This window comes from Zootoca vivipara, chromosome 9, assembly GCF_965207765.1.
Source record: "Zootoca vivipara chromosome 9, rZooViv2.hap1.1, whole genome shotgun sequence".
Classification (NCBI taxonomy): domain Eukaryota; kingdom Metazoa; phylum Chordata; class Lepidosauria; order Squamata; family Lacertidae; genus Zootoca; species Zootoca vivipara.
Window position 1 is genome coordinate 31,578,136 of NC_142592.1, and position 17,850 is coordinate 31,595,985.

The following is a 17,850-nucleotide window of genomic DNA, read 5'->3' on the forward strand; positions in this document are numbered from 1 at the left end:
TCCAACAGTGAAGGAACCACCCTTATTTGTTATTGTATTTTCCTCCCTGTGATGTCTGTTAGATTTTTACATATTTTTATGTTAATTATTAAGTTTCTATACCACCCTTCACCAAGAGATCGCAGGGCAGTTCACATACCATATTTTTCACTCCATAAGACACACTTTTTCCCTCCTAAAAAGGAAGGGGAAATGTCTGTGCATCTTATGGAGCAAAGGCACTGGACTGCAGCAGGATCCCTCGAGCCAAGGGATGCCTCTGCTGCTGGAGCCATGGCTCCCAGCAGCAGCGGAGGGGCAAGCAGCCCAAAATCGGGCTGCTCCTCCCTCTGCTGCTGCCAGCAGCTATGGGGCGGGAGAGGGGAAAGCAGCCTGAAAGCGAGCTGCTCCTCCCTCCGCCGCCGCTGCTGCCGACAGCGGCATTGATTCAGAATATTTTTTCCTGTTTTCCTCCTCTAAAAACTAAGTGCGTCATGGAGCGAGCGAAAAATACTGTGATAAAATACAAGATCAAACACAAGTAAATAATTAAACCCAAACATGCTGAGAAGTATGTTTCAGGACCACCCTGTTCCTGTGTCTGTAGGGTGTTTAGCTGCTTCTAATGCTTAATTTTAAATTGTAGTAACCTGGGATCTGCTGGTGAAGGGTAGGGAAGAATAAGACTGTTTGCAACTCTGAAGGAGCCTATCTGATTAAAATGATTGAAAAGTGGGTGAAGAAAAACATAATAATGTCAAGCACTAATCTATGGCTTTCAGTATGGCTTTTTTTTTTACCATGATATTATTGAGCTAATTGAAAAACGAAGCAAATGGTCTGAACAAATAATTAGCACGCCTGTGTGCCATCACAATTTATGGGATCCAGTCTTAGGTTAAAGAATTCAATCTCCTTGATTAATAGGACCGAATGTCCTCAGCATTGTGTCCATTGAGTTAAAAGATACCTGTGAAAGGCCTGGTGTCAAATTTTGTCACAAAACTTTGTTACCAGAGCCAATTCATATGTTATAGTCTAGGGGGTCGAGGTTGCTTGCATATGTGAGTCATTCCATTTTTTCCATAAGCAAGCAAAAGGTCATGTGTAAAAATGGCTCCTTGCTATTTCTTAGCAAGTAAAATTTTGGTCTTCCTTTCTCTGGCTGTTAAATAGCTTGGCAAGAAGTAGTTGAAACCGAATATTAAAAGCTGTGGTTTGAAACAATGTTCCTGGCGTAAACTTTTTAAAAGGGTATATAAATGACAGTTCTCTTTGCTCCTTCTTGCAGCAAGAGAAGCTAGGTGACATCTGCTTCTCTCTACGCTATGTGCCTACTGCTGGCAAGCTGACTGTTGTCATCTTAGAAGCAAAGAATCTGAAGAAGATGGACGTGGGCGGTTTATCAGGTAAGCTGATGGCAGGAAGCATACCACAGCGGCTGTGCTAGCATTGCTGTCCAGTAACAGTTTCTCACCATTAAAAAATGAAGATGGTTGCTCATATGCAGGCATTACACTTACATTGAGGTGCCTTCCGGGTGACACACTTGTTGAGCATTCATCCTGATTTGTTTGTGGGGAGGTCATATGACGCTGCATCAAGCCCAGTCTCTTTTGAAGCAGGTTTGCTGCACAACAGCATCAGGTCCCCTAAACTTGACGACTTGATTTCCCAGTATGCGAATGAATCTTTCCCAGTATGCGAATGGTGACAGTCTGGAAGTGGCCTCAGTAAAACCAGGAGCTGCATCCATGCCGTGGTTTTGAATATTGGTGGCTATGCAGGTCACCTGTCTGCCTTTATTACCTATTCCCTCACCTATCCCTATCACAACTTTTAATGACTTGTTGTCAGTAATGATAAACAATGCAAAGAAATTCTTAAGAGTCATTGCTGCGATAAACCCAGAGTTGTAGAAATGAAAAAAAAGCACAGCTATCTTTTCTTATGCTGAACGAGTACATAGCTTTTTTCAGACAACATAATATTGTCCAGGCAGAAGCTGAATCTCTGGAAGATCCAGAATCTAAAGTGAGAATCGTTTCTCCATGTTTCAGGCACTGTGTACTTAACAGGTACACTTGACATTTGCTTCATGTGCGGAAATATAACACGGGAAGCTTAACTCACATAGAATTAACATGGTATGGGGTGGTTGTGTGGCAGAGATGTATATATGCCCAGAAATCACTTGCAAATTTCATAGCTGGGCATATTATTCATCTATCTATATCTCTATCTATCTATCTATCTATCTCTATCTCTTTTTATATATAGGGAGAACTAGCATTGAATAGTGCTAGTGTATTTGAGACATTCAGTGTTTCTGTGGCTTGTTGTGGAGCTTCAGGTTCTCTTTGTACTAATGTGGGAGTATATATACATATGGAGAAAGCAATTTTTAGATGCATTTTTGGTGAGATTCTGGAAATGCGAGTAGCTCCAGGTCTATTGGACTCCTTTCCTGTGGTCTCCAATTAAACTGCCCTGTGTGCTACCAATTAAACCCTCCTTGCCTCCTCCTTTAATCAAGTCCTGTGTTATCCCAAAGTGATCTAGCAGAAAGTGACCGAGGTATAATTGGGAAGGGGGAAATTCCTTCCATTAGTTGCTGAAGCAGAAGCACAGGCCATACATGTGTAATTCTCCAGGTAAGTGCCTAAGGATGCTTTCAGATATGACACAGGATCGGGGGGATAGTGGAAGCATGGGAGTTTGTCTCTCTTTTTCATGCTTCAGAAGTGGGAACGTGCACATCCTCTGCTTTTTAAAAGAAACATATAACAACAACAACAACAACAACAACAACAACAACAACAACAACAACAACAACAACAACAACAACATTTATACCCCACTCATCTGGCTGGGCTTCCCGAGCCACTCTGGGTGGCTTTCATAAAAAATATTAAAATACAGTAATCCATCAAACATTAAAAGCTTCCCTAAACAGGGCTGCCTTCAGATGCCTTCTAAAAGTCTGATAGTTGTTGTTTTCTTTGACATCTGGTGGGAGTGCATTCCACAGGGTGGGTGCCACTACCAAGAAGGCCCTCTGCCTGGTTCCCTGTAACTTGGCTTCTCGCAGTGAGGGAACCACCAGAAGGCCCTCAGCACTGGACCTCAGTGTCCGGGTAGAACAATATGTCATTGTATGGCAGATGCACGAGTTACCAGTTTGGATATTAGAACAAAAGGACTCACTTCATATCTACCGCCTTCCCTAGTAGTACCCCTGAGTTGCTTTTCAAAGCCATCCTTACCCCCAGCTGCACATCAGTATCTTTTTAGAGATCACAAACTTTTTCTGAAAAAGTCCAATTCGGAGGTCATCTGAGTAGATACACATGAGGCAACTGCAATCTCTGAAATATTCATGGATATTGCTTGGTGGGTGGAAGTAAGAATGGCAGAATTTGTCATCAGCCCAATAATTCTTCTCCCACTGCTATTTTTCCCCCTTTCCTCTTGAAACCAAAATTGCTTTTCAATTTTCCAGCAGAAAACATTGTACATCAGTGTGGAGGTGGGGGATTCAGTTTCCCACACAATTGGCAACACTTACTGTCACCAGAGGAGCCCATTATTGAGTGGGGGGAATGCAAAGTGCTGTTTATGCATGTAGAGGAGGTGGAATGTTTTAAAAAATTCCTCATTAAAAGGAAAAACAATGGAAAAATATGAGACTGTGAAAGTATGGTTGGAAACGGAGCTGCCTTATCAAATAACCATAATTCACTGGAATATCGATGAACAGCGGTGGTGGATGACACTTGCTCTGAAAAGTGTGGTCAAAATTAAAAGGGTTCAGGAACTCAGAATAGACCAACTTTCATAAAATAATACTACATAGACTTTACTAAAACAGAACTCTATAAGAGTGAGAAACTCGGCTGCGGAGAGCAGGAGGAGAGCGAGCAGCAGCTTCCCTGCCCCTATCATACCCTGAACTGTGGCGTGTGGGAGGGCACCCCACCCACGGCAACACGGGCATATGCTCCGCTGCTATGTTCAACTCCTATTTCCAAGTACTGGAAGATACTTGGATGAGCCCAGCAGATAAGTACACAATACCCACCGTAAGCATTCTGACTACATCTCCATAGAAAACCCTTCCTGATTGCAAAGAGATCTCTTTATTCATTGTTGCATCTTTATATGCTGAATGTAAAGTAGGGTTGGACCTGAAATACCCTCTGTTCTGAAAACATAGGCAGATGTAATGAGCTTCACTTGAGCACATGCTGTAGCTAATCTCAAGTTTTCATTCCTTCTTAGAACAGAGTCTGATTAATACAACATTTTGAGTTGTTAACGTTTTAGCCGGGATTTCTTGAAGTTGTTGACTGGTCAGTATTGGGAGCCTGTCTTTCCCCATATTGCCCAAGGTACCCCATTCATCTGCAAAATTAGTGGAATCAACATTTGTAAAATATTTTAAAATGGGCAATAAACAACTGACAGCAATTGATTAAAAAAATCTCTGGGTGAGAATCATATGATAGCAGTTTTTTATGACACACATTTTGCAAATATGATTATATTCATGACTTGTTTATCGTACAAAACCAAAGTTCATGGTGGGTTGGTTTGCCACACAAACATCCTGTAGTTCACAAAAATAGACAATATTGCTAGGGAATTTGAACAGCCTGTGCTTACTGGGTTTGATGGAAGCTGCAGTTCTAAACATCTGGAGGGTGCCAGCTTGGGGAGGGCTGCATTACAACACAATCAGTCTACGTTGGATAGTCCTTGTTCATCTAAGTTGTTGCTACAACAACTAAGAAGCCACAGGGAATAATACCATCTCTGTATTTTTGATGACTTGGCCAAAAGGCTGTTTAAAATACTACAAGCCCAGTTCTACTGAACTTACTGATTTCTTCTTATTACTTGAAGGTTATATTTTCCGTAAACTTCCAAGTCTAGATATTCTTGCAGTTTAGGTGTCATTGTTGGAAAAACTGCAGCTATTCTTTTTCTTTCTTCTTAATAACTAACTAAACTCAAATTATAGGCATTTAATATTATATAGCACTCACCTGGTGTTGACAACAGACCAGTCATTGTGCTCATTAGAGTCTTTGCAACAGATCCAGATTGACCCATTTTAGCATAAAATGCTCAGATCTTACATCTTACGTTTAATTATTACATCAGGCAGAAACCCAAATAGACCTGCCGTGAAAGGAAAAACCAATCAACCTTAGCTTCTTGAGTGATGAAAACAGCTATTTACTAGTGCCAGTGAAATTACCTCTACAAGCAAAAGTGTCCCTTTGGAAATAAATAATTTTAATTATTACCTGTTTAATCTTTAATTAACCTAAACATCTGGACCCAGTTAGCTAATGTAATCCAACAGTCAATGTGCATTATGTCTGATATGAAAGATGAAGTGAGTTTGCTAGAGCAGCCAGCTACAGACAGAGTAGGAACTAGCAAACATTTGTTCAAAATATTCATGTGTAACTAAATACCGGTATGTGCGAAGATTCCATAGGCCCATAGGAATTTCATAGGATCTCAAATCATGGCCTCTAGGAAACAGGCATCATTTATGTCCTCCCTGTGTCACATGATGATAGCTGGTCAGAGATAGGAACAGCCATTTCTTCAACCCAGTCAAAAGCTACATTGTGGAAATTGGAAACTTCATCCTGTTGTAGATCTTCTCAAATTACAACTTCATTATAGTCCAGATCTATCTGTCATCCTTCCTGATCCTTTGAGGACTTGCTCTGACTTTCCCAGAGACCTGCCCTACTCTTCTCATGCCTTGAAGAGTGACTATGTAGATTGTCTGTCTAATCTTCAGATTTACGTCCCAGATTCTGCTTTCCTGACTTTTCTGTGTGCTGCATATCATTCAAGGCAAGAAAGTGAAGGACAGAACCAAAACAAATAGAGAAGTGGGGCCTCCAACAGATTCCAAGAGGACTTAATCTTCCTATCATTTCTTCTATTAATTTTGTCAGGGGAAAGTGATCAAATTTTTGCGCCCTTTCTTATCCGCACAGCAAAGAAAGCTCTCCTGAGTGATCAAATTTTGTTGCATTTGAAATGAAACTACAGTTTTCTGCAATTAGAAATCTATTTTAAACACACTATTCACATTCAAAAAAGGCTGGCAGAAGAAGGCAAAAAAAAATTGTTTATAGAGGAAGAACTTTTAAAAAGATGTGAATGCTCATGAATTATGCAAGACCTTCTATTTTAATAACTTCATTAAAACAAAACAAAAAATCCTAAAAAGACAGCCATCGTGAATTTAATATAATAGGAGAAATATACTGCAAGTGGTCTGACCTTGCCAACAACCTTGCTGGAAGAAAATCCCAATAAGCATTATGAGCAAAGCTAGAGTTTCATTAAGGAATTATATGAGTAATAAGCAAACAGCATCACACTGGTGGCTACATATTCAACTGTACTATTTAAAAAAAAAAATGCAGCGCTAGTAGCTTTACCAAACAATTTCTAATTGCTTTCCTGCAATGTATCCACAATCAGATGTACTGTATTAAGAGTGGTCCTAGAGAGAAGGCAACTTCCATGCCCAATGATAGACTTGTACACTACTCAAACAGATGTGCTGAACACACTGCCCTCTACCATCAGCCAGGGGACCAAGGACCACTGAGAGGCTGCTCCTCCAGTTTCCAAGGGAGAAGAACATCATGGCAAGGGCAGTACCAGTTCTTGTGGTGGGGTGGAGCCTTTCTCCCAATGCTGGCATTACTGCCGCTTTCCTGGCCAGGGATAGGACGGGACAGTGATGAGGTATGGGCACATAGACACACTGGCTGAATTGGTTTCAGAGGTGTCTTCATGCAGCCTCAAACTTCCAACTGTTCTGCCTAGAATTCACGTTGCCCCTGTTTTAAAACAGCTCCATTGATTGCTACAGTGGTACCTCGGTTTATGAACACAATTGGTTCCGGAAATCTGTTCATAAACTGAAGCGTTCATAAACTGAAGCAAACTTTCCCATTGAAAGTAATGGAAAGTGGATTAATCCATTTCAGACGGGTCCGCGGAGTACTCTACCTGAAGCGTACTTAACCCGAAGCATGGGTGTAATTGGTTCCGGAAGTCTGTTCATAAACTGAAGCGAACTTTCCCATTGAAAGTAATGGCAAGTGAATTAATTCGTTCCAGACGGGTCCGCGGTGTTCGTAAACCGAAAATTCGTAAACCGAGGTGTTCATAAACCGAAGTTCCACTGTAGTTCATTTTCAGATCCAATTCAAGATGCTCACATTAATATTTACAGCCCAAAACAACTTAGGCCCCAAATATTTGAAAGACCATCTCCTTCCCTTCAGACACTTCTCAGGTGTTAAGATGGACAGAGGTGACACTCTTGGTAGTTCTACTGTGCTCTAGGTTTGAGGGTTGGCAAGACTTCAAGAGGCCATTCTTTGGAGTAGCCCACAAGTTGCAGAATTCCCTCTCCAAAGGTGGGGGGGGCAATCTGACACCATCATTATGTAGTTTTTGTTGTATGACAAAGAATTTGTCCTGTTTGTAGAAAGCATGGCTCCAAGCGGTTTTCTAGGCATGGGTTCAAGATACTTCCTGTTTACCCTACCAATTTCCCCAGGAAAACCCACTCTGCGGAAAACCTGATTGGCATTTGCTCCAATTCAGCAGTAAAGATTGCGGGCTCATCCAGTTTCCCAGTGGAAAGCAGAAGGACAAACATACAGTCTGGATGAGCCTGACGATGCACCTCTTTATCCTGGCCTTCGACACAGACACACCCATTTGGACACTCTCATTGTGATTTGTCTGTTTAGAATTGTAGTAACCTACCCTAGGGCTCATGGTGAAGGGTCAGTATACCAAATAGTATGCCCTGGTGCCTCTGTGCTGCAGAGTATAGGGCTGAGCTTCCGATCATTCCCCTCTAGGTCAATTCTGAAATCATAGTGATACAGAGGAATCTCTCTCGGCCTTGGTTCCTTGTATCTGTAAGATGCAAATAATAATTAGCTATTTTACAAGAATAAGAATATGGGTTGTACTCTTCACTCTGGATGATTAATAATAATAATAAATTGCCATCACGACAGGAGCAGCAGTGAAACAAATTTCTAAATACTACAGGCTCCCAATTACGGCAGCCAGCATTTGCTGCACTTGGGGCAATCTGTCAGAGTAGCACGTAGGGTCATCAGCAGGATTAATTTATTTTTAATAATACAGGAAGCTGCTGCACTTCAGATACCCACAGAAAAATTCTTGTTTTGGAAACATGATTCTGTGTGGGGGGGAAATAACACATATAAACTGAAATACAGATGCGCGCCACCAAAGACTGATAGAGCTGCTTTGAAAGTTTAGGTCAGGTCAAGGCTTAAGTTGTGGCAGAAACTAGGACAAAACAGATAGATGTTTAAGACTTTCAAGGCGCATGCTTTTTATTTTATTTTATTTTCATAGCATTGCAAGTGTTTTATAAACTCAGGTGTTCCTACAAACCTCTGGGGAAACCTGCATTACTTTTTTATGAAATTAATAAAAAAAAGTACGGATAAGAAGCTCTGGTGTCTAGTGCATTACTGTCATTTGAAAAACCTATTGGATCAATGGAAGGCTGTTTCATTTCTGTGGTGAGTTTTTCCCTGCAATAAGGCATGGAAAGCATTGCTTTTTTCTGGAAGGGAGAAAAGGATGCAGCTGCCCCAGTCAAATGCAAATTTAGGCTCAGCCATTCTTACCTTAGGGACGCGGGGGGCGTTGTGGGTTAAACCACAGAGCCTAGGGCTTGCCGATCAGAAGGTTGCCGGTCCCTGCTCCTGCCAACCTTGCAGTTTGAAAGCATGTCAAAGTGCAAGTAGATCAATAGGTACCTCTCCGGCGGGAAGGTAGATGGTGTTTCCGTGCGCTGCTCTTGTTCACCAGAAGCGGCTTTGTCATGCTGGCCACATGACCTGGAAGCTGTGTGCCAGCTCCCTCGGCCAATAACGCAAGATGAGCGCCGCAACCCCAGAGTCGGTCACGACTGGACCTAATGGTCAGGGGTCCCTTTACCCTTTTAGCATTACCTTAAGAGGTGAGCAATCCTCCATCACTAATTGTCCAGACACTTCACAAAAACAACTGCACAAAAATGTCTTATTTTAATGGCAGGATGTGTTCCCACCCTCCAGTCAGTAGTGAATGGGGAGAAAGCATTGTTTTGATGCATTGCCTTTCTAATAATGTTGCCTTTTGAAGAGAAAGAAAGAGGTATTTCTCCTTCTTTGTGTTTATTATGATGTCTTTCTTCTAAGCTGTGATGAATATGCTGTTCAAGGTTCCCTGCAGGAATTCCTTTCATTCTGCAGAGCCGCCCGGTGATTTACAAAGAGCTACATCTCCCACACTCCTCAAATCAAAATATTTATGGTCAAAGCTTTCCGATGATATCCTGCTATATTTAATATGATTTGCTAAAGCCATATTAGAAGGTTATATAACTTGTATCAGGCAAAGCTTGAAATCAAGCACAGTCTGCATGCAGAGTCTGCCTGGTGTGCAAGCAAGCAGGAACCTATCTACTTTGTTGGACCCAAACAATCACAATGTTGCCCAACCCGGCTGGAGGATTCAGGCTATACATTTTCAGATTTTTGCTTCCATCCAGTGCCAATAACAAAACTGACCTTGAGTCTCCTGGTTTCATAAAGTCAGATTTTTTTATTTTTATTCCCACTAACTTTTATTCATTTATTAAATTTGTATACCACCCCTCATTCAAAAATGTCAGGGCAGTTCACATAGGCCTGCCATACATCTGGGGAAACCAACTGCTAAAGCCTCAATACGGAGACACAATATGCAGACACAGTAGATTTAGCTTTCAGAAATCTGAACCCGGGTCTCCAAAGTCCAATGCTCTTTGCACTACACCAAACTGCTTTTTCTTTCTTTTTATTTTGCATTTATAGTTCAGAAATTGCCCTCCATCTCTCAGGTCGGGTATTTTTGTCATGGCAAATCCCTAATATAATTAATAATGATCTGCCCAGGTTTCACAGCAGCCTGATACAAAATTCGTTAAGAGACCTGAGGTTTAAAACACCTGAACTTGCTGTCAAACCTCTCTTCGTGGAATCTGCTGGATTAAGCAGAAGCACAGAACTAAATATAGAGTAATTACATTTTAAAGGATTTGCCATCTTTTCCTGGCATAAAAATTGCTAATCCTCCCGTTTTCCTCTCATACGTTATCACTCCAGTCCCTTGCATGCCAACTCAGAAGGCCTACTGAGTTCAATGAGACTTGGCCCCATATATGTGTGTATAGGTAAGTACTAGACAGGAAACATAACATAGTGCTATCCTATATGCAAAGGGAGGGGAAACTTAGGCCCAGTCTCCACTTGTGGCTCTCCAAGGATTTCTGTCTGGCCCTTGGGACTCTCCCCAGGTCAGGCCTCTTACTGGCTGTGCTTCACAGCATCCTGGAGTATTTTTGCCTGGCTGTAACATGTCCACGAACTCTAATAATCCATATTGAGGGACTTGTGTAGAAATGTGATCATCTGTGGGATCATCGCTGGTTGTCACCCCGAATTGGTGAGGCTCACCTGGTGTCAAGAAGAAACAGAGCCTTCAGTGTCACCAGTCAAGTCCTGTGGAATGCTTTTCCAACAGAGATCAGCCAGCACCTTCTGTATTGACGTTTGCTGAAAATGTTTGTATGCTGCCAGGTTTATGCAGACAATTAAGAAAATAATTCTTTTTTTAAATGCTTAGCTACTTATCTGGGTTTTTCATTTTGATGGAGTTATATATATAAAATCGTTTACACCACTTTTGATGTTTTTAAATATACAAATATACAGTATACAAATATATTATTTATAAATAAAGCTGGCCTACTGTATTGCATCTACCATTGCTCTACCCACTTTTTCCCTCTGGCCCTGCCCACCCCTCGAATGTGATCCAGAAAGGGATGCATCCCTCAAACTGAAAAGAGTATACAGTGGTGCCTCGCTTAACGAATGCCCTGCTTAACGAAATTTCCGCTTAACGAAAGGATTTTTCGAGTGGAGGTTGCCTCGCTAGACTAATTCATTTTATGAAAAATTTGTCTAGTGAATCACGGTTTCCTATAGGAATGCATTGAAATTCAATTAATGCATTCCTATGGGCAAAAAAAATTTCAAAAACAATTCAATGCATTCCTATGGGATTCGCTAGATGAATTTTTCGTTATAAGAAAAGACCCGTGGAATGAATTAAATTCATCTAGTGAGGCACCACTGTATAGGATAGCAGCCTTTGTTCCTTGTCTCCCAGTTGTCTAGCACTCACCTGAATTGAAATGATCTAATGATGCATGCAGGTATTCTTATCTGCTCATCATGCCAAAAAATGCAAAAGGGCTGATAGGGCAAGACGTGGGAGAGCTGTCTATTGGTTCTAATGAATCTGTGTTCCTTTCCCTGGTGATGTAAGCCATGAACAGATTTTATAAAACAGTGGCAGGTTGTGTTTTGCTTCAGACTAAATGACACCTGTGCATACCTGTCTTGTTTCTGTTTGCATAAGGATGTGCTTACAGAGAGGCAAACCAACCACAAACAGTGTGTGCACACATACACACACTTAGCTATCTTTTAGGGGGAGAAAGTCGGGCATTCTTTGAGGTAAATTTAAATCTGCTTTGGCATCTGTCCAGGCCTGCATAATATCAGGCAGGGGACATCCTGTCTGAGAGAACAGATTGTTAGTTCAATTATACTTCTGAAATTGAGTTAAATATCCATGAAATCTGCTTCTAAATGTGAAAAGCCCAAGGGAATTGTTTTGTTTTAAATTGTAGCAATCAGGCATTCCAAATAGGATGTCACTGTGTGCATTGTACGCTTGTTGAAGTTGTTTATTTCCAGGAGTACTATGCAACAAGGCAAAGGTGAGCCAATCTAAGCTAGGAGAAGCCTGTGTGCAGTGCTGCCATCTAAAGGCATTGTGTGGCTTTTGCATACATTGCCACTGAAACGAGAGAGAGAGAGAGAGAGAGAGAGAGAGAGAGAGAGAGAGAGAGAGAGAGAGAGAGAGAGAGAGAGAGAGAGAGTATTTAGCATCTATCTAGTAAAGGGGTTGCTAATGTTTTTAGGCCCATGGGCATATTTTGTTTCTTGAGCAACTACTGTAGGCCCCATCTTCTCTGGCCACCTCTCTCTTTCTCCCCTAAAGCACACACACACACACACACACACAGAGAGAGAGAGAGAGAGAGAGAGAGAGAGAGTACATGTGCACACCCTTTGCTTTCCCAAGGGATATGTGTACATATCAGATCCAGCAGAATTAATTTGACCCTTGAGAAGCACATAGAGCTATAAAGGAAGATCTTGCTCCCTCAGTTCTTTATATCTTTCAAGGGAGATAAAGAGAACTGCTCTCACCACTTCATGACCCAAAAGGGCTGTGGGTGGGGGTGCTCAGAGGCTTCATAGATGCTTACCCCGCTTTTCCAAGTAAGCGAGGAGACATTCCAGGACACTTGCCCAGGTTTGGTTTCGTTGGGACAAAGCTGCTGGAGACTTCTCTTTAATGAAGATGTCTTCTCAACAATACTGTTGTTCGTAAAACAGAAACCAGACCTGAACTTTTGCCTCCAAGACCACCAAATCAGATTCCAGTCTTGAGTAGTTGAGGATAGAGGAACACAAAGCAGGCTTCCTGCACAGTAGAAGCTGGGCCATTAGGGCAAATGGAGAACTGCCCCGCCAACCTCAGCCTGCCCTCAGCCAGCCTCCACCTTCCTGCCTTCTTCCTTGCAAAGTGACTCTTCTCCCCTGAAAAGAGCACGCCAGTCTTCTGGCATATCTTAGCCAGACTCATTTGTAGTTCTAAAACTACTTTATTTACAGTCTTTTATACAGAGAAGCCATCAGTACGTCTGTGCTCTCTGAACACACCAGTCACCACTGTTCCGGCAACCAACAGAGAGTAGCTTAAGAAGAGTCCTTATGGATCAAGCTAAATGCCCATCTAGTACAGCATCCTGTTTTTGCTGAGTGCAGTGGCACTCTCCCAGTTGCTACTGCTTGCTCAGCCTAGCCAGGCCACCATAGTCAGAATCTGGAAGTACCATTTGACTCAATGTGGCTAAAGATTCTTCATTGCTGGACTCCCTGCAGTTTCCTTTTGACCATAGCTGGATGGTGGTCCGCAGACTGACTCTTCACATGCCATGCCTCAGTTTAATGGTTCAACACCCATTCTGTCTTGATACCAAATTCTCGCAGTTGCCTTTTCCTTTGCATAAAAGTTCTGATTTGAGCAGATTATCAAAACAGTTGACAGCATCATGAAATTATCTTCACTGATTTTATTGTATCTTCACTGATTTTATACATAGATTCAGTAAATATATATATATTCATAAATTCAGTGTTACTGAAATTTAAAATAATCTTTCCTTTCCTCACCTGAAAAGAATGCATTTCCCTTTGAGGTTATGAATTACGGTACACTTTTTAAAATAAGATATCTGCATCTTGATTTATGCAGCCTGCTCTGCAGGGTCCTCTCTTTTTTTATCTTTAATCATCTTTTGGCTAGCTGATTTCCTATTACTTGAAGTGGCACGTATTTTAATTGTAGTCATTACTGCAAACTAAGCGGACGGTTCTCAGTGAGATTGCATCACTAGGGAAAGTAAAATGCTAAGAACAAAAGTAATTTACAATGGTCTCCTTCCACAGTTGGACCCTTTTGTGCTGCTGAAGCATTTCTTTTTGCAGTTAGCTGGAATTAAATGAGTGCTGCTGTACTGCATTTAATATAAACACTGTTTTGGCCTCCAGTTCCCACCAACATGTACAAGATAATATTTACTAGGAAGTCCCATTCAACAAAAGATCCTCTGTAACTTTGAGGAAAAGCTTTCTTCTTACAGCTGCTGCACACTCTTTGCTTCTTGTTTAGCAACTTTTGTGGATGGATCATAAATTGCCCTCTCTTTAACCTGCTCCCTGTGCAATGTGGTCTTTAACTATTGATTCCTTATCTTATTTTTATTTTATGTTTTGCTTTTCTTTTTTATATATATAGAGAAGGAGCCAGTCATTAAACCAGTAATTAAAGCCCACCTAAGGAAGAGACGCGGGTGGCGCTGTGGGTTAAACCACAGAGCCTAGGGCTTGCCGATCAGACGGTCGGCAGTTCGAATCCCCGCGACAGGGTGAGCTCCCGTTGCTCGGTCCCAGCTCCTGCCAACCTAGCAGTTCGAAAGCACGTCAAAGTGCAAGTAGATAAATAGGTACCGCTACAGCGGGAAGGTAAACTGTGTTTCCGTGCGCTGTTCTGGTTCGCCAGAAGCGGCTTAGTCATGCTGGCCACATGACCCAGAAGCTGTCTGCGGACAAACGCCGGCTCCCTCGGCCAATAGAGCGAGATGAGCGCACAACCCCAGAGTCAGTCACGACTAGACCTAATGGTCAGGGGTCCCGTTACCCTTTACCTTTAAGGAAGAGAAGTTAATTAAGGGGCAATTTATAATTTAGCCACAATAGACATCAGTTCTTATTTGAAAACAGCTGGCAGTAATGTTGTATATGCTCTCAGTACTTCATTCATTTTTTAAAAAAAGTTATATCCCGAGGCAATGTGCAACATAAGATCAAATATACTGTATTAAAATAAAATAGGTATTAAGATGCACTTTGCTACACCATAATTATCACTATCACAACATACATCCTTCTTATATTAATGTGAGTGACATTTCAAATTATTTCTAGAGGACCCAAATATGTATCAACAACATAGGTACTGAAAGCAATGATGATGTGATCTAATCATACTTCTCCAAACTTGAAGTGCTGTCTAGTCAAGCTTTCTTTATTTTCCATAGCCTAGTGGCACTCCTAATGTTTCATTTCTTTTAAACCTAAGATGCATCAGGATTATTTTAATGTATGTTTTCAATTTATTATTTTTGCCAACATACCTGATGGTAGTACAGTGAGCACACGACTTACGTGCAATTAACTTGTGTACATTCAGCTTTATGCAGTTGGCAAACCATTTTTAATTTTTTTTAAAAGCGGGTAGAAAAGGAGTGGGCATCTGAGGGAAAAGACTTTGGCAATTTCACCGGCCATTGTACCCAATGTATTTTGACTATACAGGTATGTGATTTTGGCTTTAGGCATGATCCTCAGAATATAAGCCCCACATAAATCAAGGGTTTCCCATAGCATGAAAATATCACAGGCACTTTTCCATTGCAGCTTTGTATAGGATTGGAGGAAAGTATTGTGTCTGGTATGTTAATGAAAAGAAGTGTTTCTTTAAGTGTGATAGTGAATGTTGTAAAGCCTTGTTATGTAAACAAGGGGAAGGACTCTATTTGAACTTGAATGAGGGTTTTGTTTGCCTGATCAATTGTTTTAGTTTTTCCTTAGTTATAAGGAATGCAACAGTGTACTACTTTTTCTTCACTCTTGCTCACCAGATAATGAAAACATGCCATTAATCTGAAAGGAAAGGAGTTTTAAGCATGAAAAGGGAAGAGCGACTTATAATTAACCTTTCAAATACAATGCCAAGGGCTAATATTCCATTAAATAATGTAACAGTCATTAGCATATGATGCCTCCAATTTAAAAAAAAACTCACAGTACAATTCTGCATGGACAAGATCAAACCCATATACGTTAAAAAAAAGCAGACAGCATTTTTAGAATCATAGAATCATAAGCATTCCTGACATATGACTGTCAAGCCTCTGCTTAAAGACCTCCAAAGAAGGAGACTCCACCACACTCCTTGGCAGCAATTTCCACTGTCGAACAGTTCTTACTGCCAGGAAGTTCTTCCTACTTTTTAGGTGGAATCTTCTTTCTTGTAGTTTGAATCCATTGCCCCGTGTCCACTTCTCTGGAGCAGCAGAAAACAACCTTTCTCCCTCCTCTAGATGACATCCTTTTATATATTTGAACATGGCTATCATATCACCCCTTAACCTTCTCTTCTCCAGGCTAAACATACCCAGCTCCCTAAGCCGTTCCTCATAAGGCATTGTTTCCAGGCCTTTGACCATTTTGGTTGCCCTCCTCTGGACATGTTCCAGCTTGTCAGTATCCTTCTTGAACTGTGGTGCCCAGAACTGGACACAGTACTCCAGGTGAGGTCTGACCAGAGCAGAATACAGTGGTACTATTACTTCCCTTGATCTAGATGCTATACTCCTATTGATGCAGCCCAGAATTGCATTGGCTTTTTAAGCTGCTGCATCACACTGTTGACTCATGTCAAGTTTGTGGTCTACCAATACTCCTAGATCCTTTTCATATGTACTGCTCTCAAGCCAGGTGTCACCCATCCTGCATTTGTGCCTTTCATTTCTTTTTGCCCAAGTGTAGTACTTTACATTTCTCCCTGTTAAGATTCATCTTGTTGCTTTGGCCCAGTTGTCTAATCTGTTAAGGTCATTTTGAAGTGTGATCCTGTCCTCTGAGGTATTAGCCACCCCTCCCAATTTGGTGTCATCTGCAAACTTGATCAGGATGTCCTCAAGCCCATCATCCAAGTCATTGATAAAGATGTTGAATAAGACTGGGCCCAAGACAGAATCCTGTGGCACCCAGGGCCATCTCGAGCAGGTCGGGTGCCCTGGCGCTGTGGCACGGAGATCACTCCGGCACCCCTGCCCTGGTGGGTGGGCGCTGTGTGCAGCATGGCTTCCGTGCGGCTCTGCCACGCAGCGCCCCCTGCCAGCCCCAGAGCCCTGGCGCTCCGCGCCACCAGGACTACCCCTAGAGCCGGGCCTGGTGGCACCCCACTAGTCACTTCTCTCCAGGATGAAGAGGAGCCATTGATGAGCACCCTTTGGGTTCAGTCAGTCAGCCAGTTACAAATCCACTGAATGGTAGCATTGTCTAGCCCACATTTTATCAGCTTCTTTACAAGAATATCATGGGGCACCTTGTCAAAAGCCTTGCTGAAATCAAGATAGGCTACATCCACAGCGTTCCCTTCATCTACCAGGCTTGTAATTCTGTCAAAAAAATGAGATCAGATTAATACCATAAAGCTCTCACACTACTCCAGCAAGTGTCTCAACTGATCTACCTAAGTGTTTTAAGGATGTTTTGAACAATCTATATGAGCAGATATAGAGGACACAGGGGGAGGTCGCTGAAGATGGGATATTACCAGCTTGCTGCAGATCTGGAGAAGTTGAGTAATAACTGGATGCAGTCCAGAAACTGCTTTTGGTTGTAACAAAGGCAAAATGATCTTTTCCATCCCACAATAGGAGAAATACCAAGGTCATTTAACATTACTTACATTGCTGCCAATTGCAGAAATGAGTTCCCTAAGAATCAGGCACGGCACCTTGTGTTACATTCTTAAGGATTAAAAAAATATATCTGTAGTCTTAGTTTCTCTGCTTCAGGGCATGAAATCTATTTCATAGCATAGCACTCTGAAATGCATTTTGCGCCTCTCCCTAAATGTGTGCTCTGTCCTTCCCTGAAGCATTTGTCAAAGTTCATCGCTGAAGGCGGAATAGTCCTCTTAAATGGTCTGCATGAATACATCCACCATGTACTGTCGAGTAATATCCTTACACTTTCAATCATACCAACTCCAGTGTTAGCCCACTGAAGTAAAAGGGGGTACTCTTGAGTGATCAGTTTAAAAATGGTTTAAGAATGCTGAGATACGGGCATTCTTTTGAATTACCTGGAAAATGTGTTCATAAACTTTTTGGCACCTCTGTAGCTGAGACTGTTTCAGGTTGCTATTGAATCGGATGGTTCTTATCAGATACCGTAGTCCTCATGGTGAAAGGTTTGTGTCTGTTACTGTGTGGAAGACTGCACAAAAATCCGGTCCCCTTCA

At 41.8% G+C, this 17,850-nt stretch overlaps 1 protein-coding gene across 2 annotated transcripts in view; it reads left to right on the top strand.

Moving 5' to 3' along the window:
* SYT1 (synaptotagmin 1) overlaps positions 1-17,850 on the top strand; it is a 339,802-nt gene that overhangs the window by 287,775 nt on the left and 34,177 nt on the right. For both annotated transcript variants that reach the window (XM_035127518.3, XM_035127522.3), the window contains exon 8: positions 1,271-1,388. In XM_035127518.3, the coding sequence (XP_034983409.1) occupies positions 1,271-1,388 (118 nt within the window). The remainder of the gene's footprint in view (positions 1-1,270; positions 1,389-17,850) is intronic.